Source organism: Macaca nemestrina, chromosome 1 (genome assembly GCF_043159975.1).
Source record: "Macaca nemestrina isolate mMacNem1 chromosome 1, mMacNem.hap1, whole genome shotgun sequence".
Classification (NCBI taxonomy): domain Eukaryota; kingdom Metazoa; phylum Chordata; class Mammalia; order Primates; family Cercopithecidae; genus Macaca; species Macaca nemestrina.
Window position 1 is genome coordinate 81,919,376 of NC_092125.1, and position 18,208 is coordinate 81,937,583.

The 18,208-nt window shown below is 45.1% G+C and overlaps 2 protein-coding genes across 2 annotated transcripts in view; both read right to left on the minus strand.

The window, feature by feature from the left end:
• LOC105478189 (calpain 8) overlaps window positions 1–18,208 on the minus strand; it is a 74,911-nt gene that overhangs the window by 43,560 nt on the left and 13,143 nt on the right. The gene's annotated exons all lie outside the window — the stretch shown is intronic.
• Window positions 687–18,014, minus strand: LOC139359057 (small nuclear ribonucleoprotein E-like). The gene has a single exon (XM_071081079.1). It carries the CDS (start codon window positions 9,809–9,811, stop codon window positions 9,533–9,535), a length of 279 nt encoding a protein of 92 aa, XP_070937180.1. The 5' UTR covers window positions 9,812–18,014; the 3' UTR covers window positions 687–9,532.

Below are 18,208 nucleotides of genomic sequence, written 5' to 3' on the forward strand. Positions count from 1 at the left end.
AATGCTCTCTAAAAAACTATAACAAGGCCGGGCGCGGTGGCTCACGCCTGTAATCCCGGCACTTTGGGAGGCCGAGGCGGGCGGATCACGAGGTCAGGAGATCGAGACCATCCTGGCTAACAGGGTGAAACCCCATCTTTACTAAAAATACAAAAAAAAGCTGGGTGTGGTGGCAGGCGCCTGTAGTCCCACCTACTCAGGAGGCTGAGGCAGGAGAATGGCGTGAACCTGGGGGCGGAGCTTGCAGTGAGCCGAAATCGCACCACTGTACTCCGGCCTGGGTGACAGAGCAAGACTCCGTCTCAAAAAAAAAAAAAAAAAAAAAAAAAAAACTATAACAAAAGCTCTCTTTAAAAAAAAATGTATTTGAGAGGCCGAGGTAGGCAGATCACTTGAGGTCAGGAGTGCAATACCAGCCTGGCCAATATGGTGAAACCCCATCTCTACCAAAAATGCAAAAATTAGCCAGGCATGGTGGCAGTCACCTGTAGTACCAGCTACTCGGGAGGCTGAGGCAAGAGAATCACTTGAGCCCAGGAGGCAGAGGTTGCAGTGAGCCAAGATCACACCACTGCACTCCAGTCTGGGTGGCAGAGCAAGATGCCGCCTCAAAAAGAAAAAAAAAATTAAAATCCACCAGGAGACAATAATCCTGAATCAAACATTGTTTAAAAAAAAACCCTTAATTCAAAAATTCCCTTTACACATTAAAATCAAAGCTTAAAGGTCTGGATGTCTAATGTTATTATAAACTGTAGGTAGCAAGAACTCAAGCTATAGCTTAACGGAATTTCCCAAACACCAAGGGAAGAAATGGAGATGCTTCTGGACTGCAGGTAGAAAGAAAGAGGAAGGAAAGAAGAAAGGTCAGACATCGGAATCCCTACGGTGGCCCCTACCTTACCTTGAGGTTGAACAATGGCTGAAGTGGAAACAAGAGTAAAGCCTCAGATAGTTGGAAGCAGAAGTCAAAGCAGAGAACACGTATGTCCTGCTTCCCATTCAGGAATCCAGGAACAGAGTAAAGATGGCATCATGGAGCACTTAAGAAGAAGATGAAAGACAATGGAAGTGCCCCCAAGTCTCCCTCAGGTATTACGTAAGATTGAGCTGAGATTGACTAGCGGGCTTCTCCCATTGGTGGAAGGACATTGTTTGACCTTCCTTATACCCAGGTGCCATCCTGGGATGGTGGAGGAGGAACCAGACTTTACAAAGTGAGAAACCACCTGTCTTCATCCATTCATGCTGCTATAACAAAATACCATACACTTGATGCCTTAGAAACAACAACACAACTCTGGAGGCTGGAAAGTCCAAGACCAAGGCACCAGCAGAGTTGATATGTGGCAAGAGCCCACTTCCTTGTTCATAAATGGCTGTCTTCCAGTTGTGTCCTCAAATGGCAGAACAGGTGAGGGGGCTCTCTAGGGCCTCTTTTATAAAGGTACTAATCCCATCGATGAGGGCTTTGTCCTCATGATTTAATCACCTCCCAAAGGCCCTACCTCCTAATACAATGATATTGGATGTTAGGATTGCAACATATGAATGGCGGGAGGGGGGACAGACACAAACATTCAGTCTATAGCACCACTCAAATAGAGTAATTAAAAGCAATGTTTATCCAAAAGAGAGAAGAACTTGAAACAGGGAGAGGCATAATACCTTTAATCAGCTAGTTTATGTTTCCCTCCTACTCATGGTCCGTGGAAATTGGGGCTCCACAGCAAGCTGAGAGTAGTTGAGCAAAATAATGAATGCTGTGCTGATTGCACATCTGAGTGTAATGTAAAGATTTGACCCTGCTAATATATGCTTGTTTTTTAAAAATCCATCTTCAATATTTTATCACAGCTGAGGCATCCTTAGCCTACTCTTCCACAGAAGGCTGCTCTAAATGTTTTTATACACAGGGAGCTATTTCAGCTCTGTACATCACCACGAAGCAGTCACAGAGCCTCCCTTCCCCCACTTGGTGAACATGCCTTTGGAAGCCCTTGGCGTTTAATTCATGCCATTTTGACTACCTTAAAACACACACACACACACTGACTTTTTTTTAAACCACTCCTTGTGGAGCAGGGCTAATTCATAGGCAGTGTGCCCAGAGTCGACCCACACATTGACTTTTATCTCTATTTGCTTCATTGACAATTCCCATCTCTCTGGCTAGACTTGGAAGTTGCCTGGAGGCAGACAGTGGGCATAGTGGTTCTAACAGACCCCAGCATAAAATGCTTACTGACTGAACTCACCTCAATATAATTGTGTCAAAGGTGATTTGAAAATTCAGATCTTGAGTAGCCTGTCACTAGTAAAGCTTTCTGGGACTCACTTTCTGCTTCCCCCCTTTTTCTCTCACTTCTGCCTTCTCTGGCTAAAAGCAAATTTTGACATTCAAAGAAAGGCTCTGACTTGCTTCTCAAGCTTGGTCCCCATGCCTCAAGTAGAGCCTCATCTCCCCCACCTTCTGACACCCACCTCTCTGAAGACTCTATGTGTATCATGGTTAGACTCAGGTCTACCTGGATTTGAGAGACTGACCTTTTGACTTCCCTCAAGCCATGTAATTATACCATTCTTCATTCCCTCCAAATGATAAAGATGCCCACCCTTACCCACTGTGACCAGAGGTGAACCTAGACTTTTCTAAACCTGGCGGACACCAGCTCAACTGGGTCTCCTGTGCCCCCGCCCTGTAGCCCTAGCACTATCTGTAGCCACACTCCACCTCTGCCCTCTTCCCCAGCCCAGCCCTGGAGCACAGATGGCTCCAGCTCTGCCATGGCCTCTTAGCATCCTCAGGTACTCCTGTTTGCTCCTGTCACCTGCTCCCCTGATTCCCATCACCATCCAGCAGCAGCACCTGGGCAGGCTGGCCAGGTGGCACATGGGACTGGGGAGTGAATGAGTCAGCCATGTTCCTACTCCTGAGCATCCTAAGCAGGATCCTCTGTTTAAGTTCCCATCTTCTTAGAATCACTTAGTAAATCTCCCCTATCTTGCACCAACCTCCAACCCTCCTGGAGGTCCTCTCCCTTCAGGCTTAAGGGGTAGCTCCTGTATGCCATCATCACTCACCAGTGCTTACCAAGTATCACCATGTGTGGGGCCATCTGCAGGACACTAGGACAAGAGAGACCTAAAGGACACTGTCTCTGTCCTTGAGAAGGCTACAAACTTAGAAGAGTAGAAATAGCACAGGTTTTGGACTCGGAAAGCCTGTGTTCAAAGCCCCGGCCCCTTACTTATCTGTTGAGTGACCAGCAGCAATCACTTGACTCCTAGGATTCTCAGTTTTCTAATCTGTAAAATGAGTTTGGACCTCATAGTTTATTGTACAAGATCATCTGATACTGAGCAAAAAGGGTGTATTTGTAACAAGAAAAATGTTTAGGGATATCTGTATATATCTCCAGTTGACCTTCTGTATCCATGGGTTCCATATTCATGGGTTCCATATCCATGGGTTCAACCAACTGCAGGCTGAAAATATTTTTAAAAAATGGATGGTTTGTCTGTATTGAACATGTACAGACTTTTTCTTGTCATGATTCCCTAAATGATATCATATAACAACTATTTACATAACATTTACACTGTATTAAGTATTATAAGTAATCCAGATGTGATTTAAAGTATATGGGAGGATATGCATGGGCTATATGCAAATATTACATCATTTATATCAGGGACTTGAGCATCTGTGGATTTTGGTATTCACGGGGATCCTGGAACCAGTACGCCACAGATACAGAGGGAAGACTGTATGGCGGGTGTGTGTGTGTGTGTGTGTGTGTGTGTGTGTGTGTGTGTGTGTAGTCTCCAGTTGGCTAGGGAGGACATCATGACATAAAAGATATCAAAGATACACATGAGTGTATATGTAACAGCAGGTATGATATTTTTAGAGCGCCTCTGGAGTATCTTGATTAATGTTCCCCCAAGGGTAAGCCAGCTTCTCTCTCCCCGACTGAGTACAATCTCTTCCAATAAGCAACTGCTTTTTTTGCTGATAAGGAACAATTCCCTGGCCTTTCCATATTCAGGACAAAATAGGACCTTCAGTGCCTCTGGGAATTGTAGGCAGGGCCTTCTGCTGACACCCCAGGCTCTGTGGTCCCTACTCTCCCTCAAACAAACAACGTAGAACCAAAGGAAACAATCTCAGGCAGAAGCTCACATGCACAATTAAAAACATGAGTCGCTATGCTGGGGCCCTGCTCTGTCCTAATCCATTCACCCCATTACCACCTGCCTGCTCTGAGTCAGGTTTAAAGCACCGTTCTCTGTACCTTCTTTGAACCTGCAAATGTACTTCAGCCTAATGGACTTTGCACATCTGGAAGTTGCCCACAATAAATCCTGCTAATGTAGAATTAAAGTAGGTTAATCTGACCAGGTGAGGTGGCTCACGCCTGTAATCCCAACACTTTGGGAGGCCAAGGCAGGTGGATCACCTGAGGTCAGGAATTTGAGACCAGCCTGGCCAACATAGTGAAACCCCATCTCTACTAAAAATACAAAAATTAGCTGGACGTGGTGGCCCGCACCTGTAATCCCAGCTACTCAGGAGGCTAAGGCAGGAGAATTGTTTGAACCCAGAGGGCAGAGGTTGCAGTGAGCGGAGATAGTGCCCCTGCACTCCAACCTGGGTCACAGAGAAAGACTCTGTCTCAAAAAATAAATAAGTAAATAAAATAAAGTAGATTAATCAGATGGCTTTTGGACAGGGTAAGTTCCTAGAAAGTGCACATGAGAAAAAAAATGTACTGTAGGCTCAGCCTTTTACCCTCCAAGAGTTGAAATCACGTAAGCCACACCCTCATCAGTGTATTGCACAAGGAGAGTGGCTTCTGTTACAATCATTTTAATTGGGAAGCCATTAGACTGGGGCAGCTAAACCACTTTAAGTTTTTACCTAAGCAAGCCAAAGCCCGATGCAAACAGTAAAATGAAACTAGAGACTTTACCAATCAGAAACCACCAACTAATCCCTAAAACCAGTCTTTCCATGTAATCAATCAAATGTGTTGTATTTCTCTTACTTCCATATTCAGCCTCTAAAAGCCCACGCTGCTGCAGCGGAGCTCTCTGAATCTCTTCTGGTTTTCAGGGCTGCCCAAATCACGAATCCTTCTTTGCTTGAATAAACCCTGTCACATTTATTTTGTCTAAAGTTTTTCCTTTAACACTTCCTGTATTTGAATCTGCCTGTGCTTTGCACAAGACAAAGTGGCTATTTAATGACCATTTGCCAGACAAGTAAAGCTGAGGCTCTGAGCTCAAGGGACCCCGAAGGCCGGACAGTGTCAGCGCCAGGACTAGTTCTAGCAAGATGATGAGTTTTCTGCCTTCCCAAATCTTGCAGTGCCACGTGGAACCTGAAGTAAATACATTCACATCATTTGAAATAAATGCCCTAGACCTCTGTACAAGAGAAAAAAGAAATTTCAGGAGCAGTCCCTCCTCCTGTAAACCTACACATAGCTTCTCATCAGCCCCTTTTCATCCTCACTTTCCAATTGCCACCAACCACCCTTTCTCCCCATCCTTTGCTAGCATTTGGTTCACCCTCTGACTTACCTCATGAAATAGCATCTCCTTACATTGCAATAACATAAAACAGCCTGACTCCTAGAGTTGTTATAAAGATAAAAATAAGATAAGATACACAAGGTGCCTAGCTGAGTGCCTGCCACATAGAAAGCCCTCAATAAACCTCCTTATTATTCACTGTTATCACCCAACATACAATTAACACAAACACCAGGGAACCCAAACAAGTGAATCAGCAAATGTTTATTGAGCGTCTACTGCCTATAGGAAAACAAAAACTGAAATGATACCAGGAAGTTGCTGGTGTCCTTCCGTATCCACCCCTGTGTTTGGTATAGGATGTAGGACTACTATCTCACTCCTACCACCTGCCTTCCTGCCCAGGTGTCCTGTCTCGGGCATCAGAATCACTAGTTTGTCAGTTGCTGAAGCCCAGGAGCCATTCTGATTCCTTTTCTTCACTCCTTTCATATCCAATTGCTTCCCAAGTGCTTTTGATTTTATTCCTAAATAGCTCTCAAATCCTATCCTCCTCCCTAACATTCCTGCCATTGCCTCCACTCCCAGTAAGACTATAAGGGACCCTCTTTCTCCAAATAGTCATTATCCAGGAGCAGTAATTAGGAGGTTGCAAAAAGAAGCAAAATTGTCATGATGTGAAAATATTCATGAGTTTTCACCCAACCATCCCTCCCCACCTAACACTAGACACACTAGAATTACCAACCATGCCCACCTCACATGCAGATACAATGCAAGGTGGTTGCAAAGTGACACTGAACATTCTGCTCAAATTGCTGGATTTCATGAAGTCGATGAAAGTGATACTGGAGATCTGCTTCAGTGCCACTGACCAAGAAGAAGTTGGCAGAGTTAAAGCGGTTGCAGCTGAGGAAGGAAAAGTACTGAGGTTCAAGGCAGGACTGGTCCTTGAAAAGGGAATGGTTTGAGTGTCAAAGTACTGAAGGAGGGCCTTAGAGAAACTAATGAAATCTTTGAAAGTTTTCATGATTCTTCCTCAAAACTCAATCGGGAAGTGAAAAGTGTTGCATCCTGATGTCTTGTCATCTTTTCAGCATGAGTTCTCCCTCCAAAAAGTCAATAACTGATTCATTCCTTGTTCTAAGAGCTAGCGCAAAGCTGCAATTATTACATAAGTATCACGAAATATGAAGTCACATGAAAATTTTTTATATTTGTTTGTATTTTTTTCAAAGTAAGATACTAATCAAACCTTTTTTAAAAAAACTGTTTACTAAGAAATATGGGCCCCCATTTTACTTTCAGTGGTCCCTTTCCAGTATCAGTTATCTGCAAATAATGAAGGTTTCCTGTCTTGCAATTGTCTCTTTCTGGTGTCTGCACTCTCCACACTGCAGCAAATCTGGCTATAAACAGCCCTGCTCTAAAATCTTCCATATTCCCCATTGCCCTTAGGAATAAAGTCCAGAATTCTTCACACAGTGCTGGAGCCCTGCGTGATCTGGCCACTGCCCCCCTCTCCACTCTCAGCCTTTGCACTGACTGCTCCATGTTTGCCCCAGTCCTACCACTACTTTGCAAGTCCCCTGCCCCAGTGCTATGCACTTCCTAGCCAAAGGACCTTTATCATCTCCTTCCTGCAGCCTGGAACCCTCTTCCCCACCCTCTTTCCCAGAAGAGGAAAGAGTGCCTATTTGTTCTCTGCTGTTTCCTGGCATGAAGAAGACACTTGACAAATATTTAAATGAGTAAGTGGGCTGTGAAAGTTCTTCCTGATTCTGACAAATGAGTATGTCAGATAAACCACATGTTTCCTCACTCCTATAAGCATCCACAACCAACCAACAGTACTTCAATCCACCACCATTCAACACCGTGAGCCCACCTCCTACTGTACCTGTAAATTAAGAACCTGGCACACCTTACTAGAACATCATCCTCCTTTTAGAGTGGATGATAGCAAGTTACCAGTGTTCTAGAAGCAAGATTATAGAGAACACCAATCCTGGGCATAACAGATACCCAGAAAACTCAAAAGGGCCCAAGTGCTGTGTTTTCAGCAGACGGTGGGTTATTGGGGTCACCCAGGGAAGAAAGCCACTAAGAGTTTCAAAGATTAGCCCCAAGTCTGGTATTTTTCTGAAACAAAGAGTTTCAAAGATTAGCCCCCAAAGTACTGGTGTTTTTCTGAACAATGGTAACATGACTCATTTATGGCAACTATATTTTTTATAGCCTCAAAATAACTCTTTGGAGTCATGCTACATATAATAAGGCACACTAAATAATCCACTTCTGCTGCCCCCCAAAGGTTTCCCAGCACCTCCACTCCTGGTTCCCATGACGACCCAGAAGGGGCCTCTCAGACCTGATGTCAGACCTGATAGCAGCGTGGGGGCCAGCTCCACAGGGAAGGCAGCTATCACACATCACTACATTTGGCCGAGGACAATTCTGGGCCAGGGGGGTCTTTGGCTTCCAGGAGCTACAGAGCACCCCAGAGAGTTAATGTACTTCAAAACAGAGGAAAGAACAGGAAAGGCTGGCGGGTCATCTTTGAATCAGAAGCCATTTTTGCCTTACCTTCTAAGTTTTCAGTGGAGAGGGAAAGGCAAAAAAAAAGCAAGCAAACTCTTCACAGCTGAAGAAGCTTGTTCAGATTATTTCAGAGCTCCTCCTAGTTGCTTATGAAGCCCACCAAGCCAATTCTCATCCATCTTGTTTCTGTGATTGTGGAAGGAATAAGACTGAATGGCATGAAACAGCTTCAGGACTTTCTGCCTCACCTCCAGCTTTAAATCAAACCTTTAATGCTGCTTAGAGGGAAAAATTTTTCTTAGTAAATTAAAAAATGGAATTGATTCACCAGAGGGGGAAAAAACCCACTGAGTAAATATATTTGAGGCTTATGTAAATACATCTCAGAGCCTGTTTCAAGGGAAAGCAGCTTGCTTACTGAGTTTAATTATAATGCTCTTTGGTTTCAAAAATAAGACAAAAATGCTAGAAGTCAGGTATAACAGGGAAAGAAATGAAAAGATGAGCACTGAGATGGAATTGTTAGCTCCAGCCACGGCTGAAATACACATGATGAGATACAAAAATGGCATGTTGTCGTTATTGCTGGGGACAGTCTTGACACACTGTCAAACGTCCCCTCCAAAAATGATCCTAAGTGGCACGGCAGTTCCAACTCCGGGCTAGGTATCCTGAGGTTTCCAAATGTACAGAGATCTTTAAATTGCATCGAATATTAAACAGAGATAATGGCATCTCCTAGCAAGATGAGAGTGGTCTTCCAGGCTCAAATATACTGAGATGAGATGAACTGCCCTCAAATGTTAAAATGCCAAGGAACCCAGTGGGGTGATGTGAGCAGAAAACAAGATATTTTGAGGCTGGGAAAATATCCTGAGTACAATGCTGAAGAGCAAAAATATGTGAAAGGAAATAGGAAGGAAGCAAAACTCTTAAAAGGAGTAGTAGAGGGGACCCTGGCCAGGCTGGTGGGCAGGGCCACTGCAGAGAAAGCCTTCTGACTGCACAGAAGCCTGGAACACAATCTACAGAAGCACAGAGTTTCTCTAAACACCAAAGTGAGGACAGCTTGCAGTAGCTCAACGCAGATCACAGGTGAAAGCTGACTGGAATGTAGAAAGTCCCCAGGGTCCGCACCATAATTCAGGCCCAATAGGGGCTTGATGTAGACTGAAGGCGATAAACCTGTCCTAACCTGCTTGCAGATCTCGTCTGTCCAGTGCATACAGTCCTGGCCAGCGTAGTGATTTCTAGATTTCTAGAAAATCTAGACTCCTGATTTCCTTTTTTTAAAAAAAAAAATTTAATACAAACAATCCCACAGTACTTATTGTCATCTTGTAATAACAAAAGGGTAATCAAAACATATGAATAAATGTTCATATTGGACAAAGGACACCTAAAAACAAACTATATCCTTCTCAACAATTTCTCACTTCATTGATCATTTCTAGTTGGAGACACTGTGTAGCTGAGTAATATTATCTCCTTTTAGCATGATCCAACCCAGTTGTTTTCTTAACTTTGTTTTAGAATAAATCTCTTCTGCATCAACTAATACAAAGTTCATATACTCATCAAAACCAGTGATACAGCCTTCTATCCAGATATTCACTTGCTCATAGAGCCATACCTGAATCTGGAATCTATTTTGTAAGAATCTGAAGATGAGATCGATGGGCTCTGTCACAGCCTTCTGCACTTTCTGGCCCTGACCATAGTACACCATGATGGAATTTCCTAGATTTCTGATTTCTTAGAAAAACTGCAAAATCTGGCCAAAATTTCTCTCTTTACTTATTCTACAAATGTTTACTGAGCATTCACTCTGTGCCAAGTATTCCAGGCCCTAAGGATACAACAGTGGGGAAAAATAAAATCCTTGATGTTATGGAGTATACATACTAGTGAGAACGGCAAACAATACATAAACACATGTGGCAGGTGGTGGTAAATCCTGTAAAGAAACCAGAGCAGGGTGAGGGGAGTGAGAGTTTCTAGGGAAGCACTAGGAAATGCAGGGCAGTCAGGGAAGGTCTCCCAGCTCCTGCGTGGTGACATCCAGCTAGAGTGAGGTGACTTCCTTGCTCGTGGTTCCTCCTCCTTCTCTCATGGCTTCCTCCTCACACAGTGCATGCTCTCTGGTTTGCCACAGTCCCCACTGCTCTCTCTTGTTACCTCCTCCTGGACTGTTTTACTCATTTATGTGGCCTCTGTAGGCATCGGAGTTGTGGCCCCCAGAGTTAATCCTTCCCTAGATCTGTCTGTATTAGTCAAGGTTCTCTACAGGGACAGGACTAATAGGATAGATATATATATGAAAGGGAGTTTATTAAGGAGTATTGACTCACACGGTCACAAGACGAAGTTCCACAATAAGCTGTCTGCAAGCTGCGGAGCTTTGCAGTCCCCAAACCCCAAAAGCAGGGAAGCCAACAGTGCAGCCTTCAGTCTGTAGTCAAAGGCCCGAGAGCCCCTGGCAAACCACTAGTGTAAGTCCAAGAGTTCAAAAGCTGAAGAATTTGGAGTCCGATGTTCGAAGGCAGGAAGCATCCAGCGCAGGAGAAAGATGAAGTTGGGAAGACTCGGCAAGCCCTGTCCTTCCATATTCCTCGGCCTGCTTTTATCCTGGCCACGCTGGCAGCTGATCAGATGGTGCCCACCCAGAATGAGGGTGGGTCTGCCTCTCCCAGTCCACTGACTCAAATGTTAATCTCCTTTGGCAACACCCTCACAGACACACCCAGGAACAATACTTTACATCCTTCAATCCAATCAAGTTGACAATCAGTATTAACCATCACACCCTCCAACTCTGGATACCCAGGATCCAGCAGAGGAAGGAGACACTGCTCCCAAGCTGGCATGCAAAACAAGTCAGAGCAAATGGAATTTGAGGAAATATGAGCCTAAGCCAAGTCTGAAGGGGATGGGGGGACCACTCCAGGCATTGTCCTGTTAAATGATGGAGAAACACAGTTTTTGAGTCCTGAACACGTGTACAGAAGGGGCTCCAGATGCAACTGGGGAGGGATCCCCAGGTCTCTCTCCCACTATAGAGCGGAAGGCTGGGGTCCCAGGTGGCAGAGCATCAGGGACCAAGGTTGAACAAGAATGCAGACCAAAGTAACCAGGTACTGGGTCATGAAGCCAGAGAACACATCCCAGGGCTGCTTAGCTACCCTATGGGACCCCTGAGGGAGGCACAAAGAGGCCTCCCAGAGCAGAAGGGAGAGGGTAAACCAAAGTGCTCCACTTTCAAGGAGCAGGTTTGGGGCAAGGTATGGAGTGGCTTCATCCCATTCCCTAAGCCAGCAAGAAATGCCACCTGTAAATTTACAAGGTGACTATGGGAGTACTGTGGGGAAAATAGACTGCACTCTGTACAGGGAAGACCCAATCCACTTCTGCCAGCTGGCGAGGGATTGCCCAGCCCAAAGCAGCAAGAACAGCTGAGACAACAAGAGGGAGGTGACACAGCAACCACAGGGCCAAGAGAAAGCACTAGAGAGAGAACAGTGTCTGCACAGGACTTGTTAGATGGGACTTGTTTCCATTCCTCAGGTTCATGGCCTCTTAGAAGGGTGTCACCTGTCCTTTCTCCCGTGAGCAGGTGGTATGGATTTGCTTCCAGAAGGATCAGCCTTTTCTGGGAGCATCCTGCTCTATTCCTGGGATGGCGGGAGCCAGCCTACTGAAGAACTGAGGGTGTACATCTCCCAGCCAGTGCCAGATGCTGCTGCCAGGGCTTCCAGTAAATGCCCAGAGCTGCCCTGAATGTGACAGAGGCCTTAACACAGCCTGTAACCTCACGCTTCCTACTTCTGCACCAGCCTGCCTCCACCTTTTTCTCTTCAACCACATCCCCAAGAGAGCACGCATAGGCTCCCTTGAGCCTTGGGGACTGGAACATTGCATTACTGATGCTTAATCAATGGCATTGTCTTCAGATCTCTTTTAGTTGTCCCCTTTAAGAACCATCCACAAGTGCTGGAACTAATGGCTGAGGCGGGGCAGCAGGGTACCCCTAATAAGTCAGAGAGAGCTGAAGAAACCCAAGACTCACGGCCAGTCTGTGACAGAGAAATTGTCCTTCGGCCCTGGGATGATGTCTGCAAAACTGAAGGCACAGGCAGAGAGCAGAGCTGGTAGGTGTGAAGTCAAGTCCTACCACTGGGGTCTGTGAGAGGTGTTAAAATAATTATCCCCTAGAATGCAGAACAGATTCATTTTAACAAGCAACCCTCTCAGTAGGAATCAGGAACACTCTAAGACTTGATTTTCAGACCCAAACCTCAGGCGGCCCAGCTGAGCTGGAGCTCAGAGAGCATCTCCTGGCCTGGGACCACCTGCCACCTCCCATAAGGTTCAGAAGGTGTCTTCCTGGAGACTCAGGCTCATTGGCAATTTTGCACTTTTCTTACAAAGGGAGGAATAGTCAGGTCACCTCTGAGTAGGTGAAACTGGAGAACACTGACAAAATTCTCTTCTGGCAAAAAGAAGTCTCCCCTGGCAGAAGGAGCCCAGCATGCCTGTGAGGCAAGATTCTTAACCTTTCCTGTGCATTGTGAAAGAAAAGTGGAATCTTGGGACCCCAAACTCATTATGGTAAAGGAAAATTTAAACTTGGGAATTGAGTTGCCCAAAAACTACCTTTCTTTTCTTCCCAAACAGATAGTTGTAATTTCACAGGCTTGCTTTATCCTATGTAAAATGCAGATTTACTGAACACAAGAAAAATGCATCAATGACTTTTCCTCTACCCACTTCTTTTCACATGTAAAATGTAGATTCACTGAGCACTAATCAGAGCCTCACAAGAATATAACCACTTGCCTCATTGCCTACCCTCTCCTTTTTTTTCTTCCCTCCTGCTTGCTGTTTCCTCTTTAAATGTTGAAGTTCCCAAAACCCTCTTTGGAAAAAGAACAGGTCACAGATCCTACTGTGACTTGTGTTTCTTTTTCCCAGATGTGTCCTCAACCTTAGCAAAATAAAACCTCAAATTGATTGAGACTTGCTGCGGTCACTTGTTGGTTTACAGGAAGGACCTCTTTGGCAAATGCTTCAGACTAAAAATAGGGCCATAAAAACAATTATACTGAAAGTTATCAAAATATGTTTATTAAAAAGTATAATAATGCTATGCTTTCTATTAATGTCTTGAACAAAAGATTTGGAGAGGGGCCTGACAGACAACATAATTATGAAATGGCAGTGAGCAGACGTGGGGTTTTGGATATTTGCAGCAACTGTCATGTGATATGAAAATTACCCCGGATTTCCATGACTGTACTTCATCTCCTGCAGTAATACTGCAAGGAGCTAAGTTAGTGAAGGTTTGTGGAACTCTCCACGCAAAGCAGAATTCTTTCGTGCTCCTGAAATAACGTGCAATATGCAAATCCTCCTGTAATCCACGACCTCAAACTCTCATTAAAGTGGAAGGAGTTGTCCTGGACCCTTTGTTCAGAGTAGAAAGGAGAGTGGTGTTAGTGTAACAAAACCGGAGGGGGATGAGCACCAGGACCCAAGATGGAGGTAAAAGATGTGCCGCGGAGAAAGGGAACCACTGCGGGTAGCAAAGTGAACTTCCCCTGAATCAGTTAAGCCCCCTGGATCGCATGGAGCTGTCATCTGCAGTTTTTCCCACCTGCCGGAGGCCTGACCCTGTGCTCTCCAGAATCAATGAGTAGATTTGGCCCTTTACGTTCCCTGAGGTTTCCCTGATTGCTCATTAAAAGTATCTGCTCAGTCCTAGTGAATTGATTTACTTTGCCACAGTCCTCGAAGGATGCTACAGATCAAAAGGTGTCCAGGAAAGTGATCTTAAAGATGCTGACGCTACTCCCAATTACTGACTAGAGATGTGCACGCCAGGACCCTGTTCCAGGAGTCCAGGCCTGGCTCTGTGGGGAAGCGTGGACTCACAGAGGAAAATCAATGTGCTGGATGCAGAAGAGAAGGCAACTGGATTTAGGTTGTTGCTGTTGGTTCCTTGTTTGCCTTTAGAGACATATGAAAAGGTCCAGTCATTCTTTTTACAAAACAGAAATACAGAATATAAAACTCTACTCAATAAATGCAACAAAAATGAAAAAGACATCCATTTCATAGAGGTGAAGAGAAAAATCAGGTCAATAGAGAAAAGGGGGTTAGAAGAGAAAAACACACACAAGCACAAACACACGCAGTATAAGACAGAGTGAAAAATAGATGGGTAAGGCAGGAGATAGAGAAAGAAACCCTGGCACTTACCAAACCCTTAAGGCAAAGCTCATCTCACTCATGAATCCCAGTGGAAAATAAACCACCCACTAGATTCAAAGTTTGGATAAACGTTTTAGCAATGTGTTACTCAAAAAGCACTCTAATTTCTTTCTACATTCTGGAAGTCTCTGGTCCTCATTTAGGAAAGAAGAAAGTCTCTTGCTCCCCATTCCTGAAAGCAGCAAGCATCAAATTTCAGTTTTTAGAGACCAAGTTCTTCTACTTCTATATGTAGCATTGCTCATGTGGCCTCTGGGCCTAGTTACACATAAAGACGATTCAAGTCCTGTTGCATTTTCACAACCATAGGCACAAATGATACCATGCCTTAGTGTTTCCCTACCTGTGGATGCACTCAGGTAAGAACTGGATGGAGCTTGCATGGCAGGTAGAGTTAGCAGTTACTACTGAGCCTGTGAGAGACAGGCTTACTCTGAGAGTCCTGCTGGGGTCCCCAGGATGCAATGAGCACTGTGTTCCTTTATCCACAGCCACCATCACAGGCTGGGGACAGTCTCCTTCATGACCTGTTCCCAGGACATCCTTCCACTGTCAAGGATCAGCCAGCACTTCCAACCCCCTTAATGTACCCACCCAGCAGTGTCAGCAAGCTGGGGACAGACATGTAGACAAGCTGGTTTGCATGAAACTCTGAAATCTTTTGAAAATAGAGACACATAGGCAACCTCAGGATGGAATTTTTATTCTAAATGCCTGATCCAGCCTGATTGCCAAGAGTGATACTGGCAAAGGAAAATGAAAAATACAAAAACCCTTGGATTTAGGCTGTCTGTGTTTTCAAATGATTTAATAATGATGACAGGCAGAGGGTTTACACCAACAGATCAAAAGTGCAACAGACATTTATGGAGCCCTGCTAGGCACCAGGCACCATGGATATATCAATGTGTAAGACAGTCTCATGGAGTGCACAGTCAGGACTCCCAGGGTTATTAACATCCCCCTCCACCCATGGGAGCCCCCATTTCCTAAAGGACAAGGAACCAAGTGTCAACTCTCTACCTATCACAGCCACCTGACCAGCTGGCTTTGATTATATCCACACTTTACAGCTGTGAAATCTGAGATGGGGAGGGCAGAGGTGCAACAAGAAGACTACCTGTGCATACTGAATTAGATGCTGCTAGTGGTAGATCAAGAGAGAGAGAGGAGGGGCCCTTGGCAAAGACATTTCCAGGAGCATTGCAGAGTGATGGATTTAGGAGAGGGGGAAAGATGCCAGGGCCATGGGGCTCAGAGGGAAGAGGTGGCCTTGGAGAGGGAGAGTGCAGGCTGGACCAGACCTGGGATCCCCCTCCATTTACATGTTGGGGTGTACCTGCCTTATTCTGTCTGCCCAGAGCCATGGCCATGCCCCTTCTTTTGGAGAGTTCTCCCTGTGGTTTTAGAGAAGGTTCCCAGTCACAAGAGCCTCCCAACAACAAGAATGGGCCCCTGATCCAGGCTGGGCTAACCATATGGCACCTCACTGCCCTGGCTGCAGTAACTGGCTCAAGGAGTGGCAGAAGACCCAAACCATAACATCACAGTCCTTTTCTGAGATCAGTAAAACCGAAGCAGGTTTACAATTATACTGAGAGAAAGTCTGGAATCATTAGTGGTCCTGTTTCCTGCCAGATAGGTCCTGTCTGCCATGGAAGATAATGAAGCCAACCTGTAGACACCAACAGAGAAGAGAGATGGGCAGAGAGTGTGCCAGGAACATTTAGATCCCTGGAACCAGGCTTCGAGGCCAACAATGCTGTTCGCCTTCCATGATCTAGTTGGATAAGCCAGTAAATTCTCCTTTTCCTTAAGCTATTAATAGTTGGGTTGGACTTTAAAAGCCAGTGACCAAAGGAGTTCTAGTTGATATATGGGTATGACTTATAAGGCGTTGCACAAAGCCAGAAATGGGTACTATATTCATAGGACAAAGTCTATTTCAGTGGCCACAGAGGTCTGGAGATGCTCTGAAATATGCATAGGCCAAAATGCAAGGGAGAGAGACTGTGATGGAACGAGCAGTGGAGAGACTGGCTGGGTCCCTGCAGTTTCCTGAGTGATGTGCACCCTTGAGCGTCCACTGGAAAAAGCACCCACAGACATGACCCACAGGGGACCACACACTTACAGCTTACTCCATCACCACATGGGGCAGCCCTGAGTCTGCCTCGCACTCCAGTAAGACACTGAGTGTGGGTGGCCCTTGCTAGACATGGTGAGAATAGGCTCCACTGAGAAGATGGAGCAAGGAAAGGCTGGGATTGCCAGGAACAGCAACTTTGAAGAAGAACTCTCCTTCTCAGTGTGCCAGGAGGCCTGAGTGTTGTGGGAGGGCTTTCATTTGAGGGCTGTTTCAACAAAGGATTAGTCATTTAATTACTTAAATGGAGGTAAAATCATACTGTCCTCCTTCGGGGACTGAGCTGCCCAAAGAAAAGTCATATTCTACAGGAAAAAATCACTTGAAACAATTGGATCCTTGGCATTCAGCTCCCTCAATCTTTATTTTCCTAAAATATGTCTTCAAGGAAGCCAGCTCCTGGGCTCTATGTAAGCATAAGATCTGATGGTGGCCAAGAGACTCACACATTTAGGATGAAAATTTGGCTTAGCAAGGACAGTAGGGAGGAAGGGACAACACATAGCCCACCCTGACAGAAGCAGCCAGACTTCGGACCTGCTGGCAAATAGCCTCACACACCCAACATGAAGTGTGAACAAGGAGATCCACTGCCACGTGTTCTATACGAATGCAAGAGAGAAAATAACTCAAATGTCCATCCTTTGGAGACAGGATAAATCCACCACAGTGCACACTCACGACGGAGTGCAACACTTGGAATGGTTCACAGAGAACCAAGTTCTTTATAGACTGGTGTGGAAAGATCTCCCAAATACTTTATTAAGTGAAATAACACCAAATAATGGCAAGGTGCCAAACAGTGTTGATAGTGTGCTGCCTTCAATACAAGAAAGGGATATTTAGAATATGTACTTAGATTTGCTTGAATTTGCATAAAGAAACACGGAGGAAATTTTTTGAGTGGCTGCAAGGCAGTGAGCAATGGAGTCAGTGGAGACAGCTGGGAAACAGACTTCACTGGGTGTTTTCAGTTGCTTTAATTTTTTTTTTTTTTTTTTTTTTTTGAGACGGAGTCTCACGCTGTTGCCCAGGCTGGAGTGCAGTGGCGCGATCTCGGCTCACTGCAAGCTCCGCCTCCCGGGTTCACGCCATTCTCCTGCCTCAGCCTCCTGGGTAGCTGGGACTACAGGCGCCCGCCACCGCGCCCGGCTAATTTTTTGTATTTTTAGTAGAGACGGGGTTTCACTGTGGTCTCGATCTCCTGACCTTGTGATCTGCCCGCCTCGGCCTCCCAAAGTGCTGGGATTACAGGCTTGAGCCACCGCGCCCGGCCCAGTTGCTTTAATTTTTGTATTGTGTGTATTCAAAATAATGATGAAATAATAACACAGAACTCTATGAAAAAGACATCATTTTCATCATACAAATAAACTGTTTTAAAAAAACCCAGCCTGGACAACACAGCAAAACCCTGTCTCTACAAAAAATACAAAAAAATTAGCTGGGTGTGTTGGTGCACGCCTGTTGTCCCAGCTGCTCAGGAGGCTGAGGTGGGAGGATCACTTGAGCCCAGGAGAAGGAGGTTGCAGTGAGCTGAGATCAGGCCACTGCACTCCAGCCTGGGAGACAGAGCCAGGCCTTGTCTCAAAAAAAAAAAAAAAAAAAAAAAAAATACATATATATATAAAAATATATAAATATATATGAATGTATATATTTATTTATATTTTTATTTATTTATTTATTTTATATATATATAAACATTTT